The sequence below is a fragment of the Haplochromis burtoni genome, unplaced genomic scaffold (assembly GCF_018398535.1).
Source record: "Haplochromis burtoni strain Fernald_Lab_line unplaced genomic scaffold, NCSU_Asbu1 Contig_631, whole genome shotgun sequence".
NCBI lineage: Eukaryota > Metazoa > Chordata > Actinopteri > Cichliformes > Cichlidae > Haplochromis > Haplochromis burtoni.
Genome location: NW_024582992.1, coordinates 65,357 through 67,626, shown reverse-complemented (window position 1 = coordinate 67,626; position 2,270 = coordinate 65,357). Strand labels below are relative to the sequence as shown.

Here is a 2,270-nt window from a genome sequence, read left to right as displayed (position 1 = left end):
ATTGCTGTGCTTGAGAGCCACCATCTACCGGAACCAAATTCCCTGTATGTGTCTGCACATATACTTGGCCAATAAACACGATTCTGATTCTGATAATTTACTCACTTATTGCGCATAATGTCCTCTTTGTATATATCTACTTACTTACTGTATATAATGTTTTTCTCTCTCTATTTTGCACAGTCGAGGAGCGGCAGCTGATGCAGACCTTGTTAATCCGGGGGATGGGGACTAGCTTTGCGAACCCTTACTGGATGAACAAACCTTGATTTTTACTTGTTAGTTGATGTCAGCAGGTCACACTTACACAAAACTGAAAATGGGAATTGCAATCAGTGCATTGCTACTATTAGTATAATGTATGCCTCTTCATCACTACAGATTTGATTAAATGTTCAGGTCAGGTTCTTACTTTGTGTGTGGTGGTCCAGGTTCTTCTCTGAAGTCTGGGGAGTCTGGGGGTTTACCAATCGACCGGTCACTCTTCTGAGACAGAAAGCTGATCCCTGAAGCCTGTGACCTCTGACTTCTGCAAACAAAGATATGTTTATTCATATGTCATCAGACATTAAGAAATTCTCAGTTGAAAGTCATTTAAATTGGTCTAAATTACAGTTCTCACCAGACTTGAATTTTTAACTTAATACCGATACCCAGTAAAATACTTTAGATACCACTGGGGCAGTGTGCATAGCTCATGGCAAAGAAGTAATTTCTGGAAAAGGTGAAGTTTTTAATTGTCAACTCTTTTTACCAGTTCTACATCAGATATAAAAATACAAGCATTTAAGATTAAATTTTATTTATTTTACAAACTATTTCAATCATTCATTACATAAAGGTGACATTAATGTAAAGGTATAATATAGTGCGAAGTCTACTAATAAGCAAAATGTAACAAGAAACAACACAATACCCAACACATCTCAGTAATTCAAATACTGCAGAAGTTAAAATGATAACATGGATAAGGTGCATTATTAGTTATGCTAAAATAAAGCAGAACAATGAGCTGCTCTGTGAAACACACTGAATAGCTCATTTTTTAAATCCAAGTCAGCTGATAGAGGCTCAGCCAATCTGTGACTAAACTGGATGAGCAGTTAAGAACTGGATGGATTGGATATTCCTGGAGACGAGTTACTAGCAGTGATTTTACTCTGTGTCTGAGGGTCCAGCTTCATCGGTGAAGTCTGTAGGTTGTTGTTTGGACCGGTCACTCTTCACAGGCAGACGGCAGAGTCCTGCAGACTTCGCTTTGTCCTCCTCTTCCTCGATCATCATCTTATGGACTTCAATCAGTCTGAGAGGCACAGACACGCAGTGAGTTCACAGTAATTGAGTTTTGGATTTTCTTTGTATTGTAGCTCTGACATGACCACATTAAACTGATATTTCACACCACATGCTCATACTGTCTGCTTTATCATTTAAATCATTGGCTGCCCGCTGCCCTCCTTGTCTGACGTCTACAACTCCCGTTGTCTTAGTAGGGCCAGAAACATTTTAAAGGACACTACCCACCCCGGCTACAATCTTTTCAACCTACTGCCCTCTGGCAGGTGCTTTAGCTTCCTCCCCAAAAGCCATCACCATACTCAACTCAAAATATCTGAAATATCATCAATTCTCTGACTGTCTGTCTCTGTCAGCACTGTACTGTGTATTTATATTTATAGTAAATGTATAGTTACATTATTGTATAGTTTTTATAATGTGCTATAAGCACATGTGCACTTTTATAGAGCTGTTTCTAATCTCGTTGCACTATGTATAGTGACAATAAAGGCTTTCAATTCAATTCAATTTATGTTGGTGGGACTATTTGAACCCACCCATCTTTACTTATAATACAGGTTTCTAATAATTCACGTGAAATCTAAATACTGTGTGCCAACATGACTTATTATATAGATTTGATCAAATTTGTGGATAAGCCTTTATATCCTGTGTGTGGTGGAAAGTGCAAACCCAAAATGCAAAGTCACATAACAGAGAAAAAATCATCCACCAAGTGGCATCAAATGGGGAAAAGCTCACAGGCATGCAGGAAACAAGCAGTGCAACACAACAGTGAACACATGCAAATGGAGGCTTTAAATATACTGGAGGCTAATGAGGGGGAAAGAACACAGCTGGAGTACAATAAGGAACAAGTGAAACTAATTGAATGATAAAAGGTAAAGGGAAGTAAAAGTGATGAAACTAGAACTAAGAAAACCTGAAAACATAAACATGGACAACCCAAAGGAGGATTAGCATCTAAAAAA

At 38.2% G+C, this 2,270-nt stretch overlaps 1 protein-coding gene across 1 annotated transcript in view; it reads right to left on the bottom strand.

Annotated features, from left to right (window-relative positions):
* Positions 1-2,270, bottom strand: part of LOC102295261 (NACHT, LRR and PYD domains-containing protein 12) — a 114,698-nt gene that overhangs the window by 107,062 nt on the left and 5,366 nt on the right. Inside the window, 2 exon segments of the mRNA XM_005950016.2 lie at positions 413-529; positions 1,160-1,303. Coding sequence (XP_005950078.2) covers positions 413-529; positions 1,160-1,303 — 261 coding nt within the window.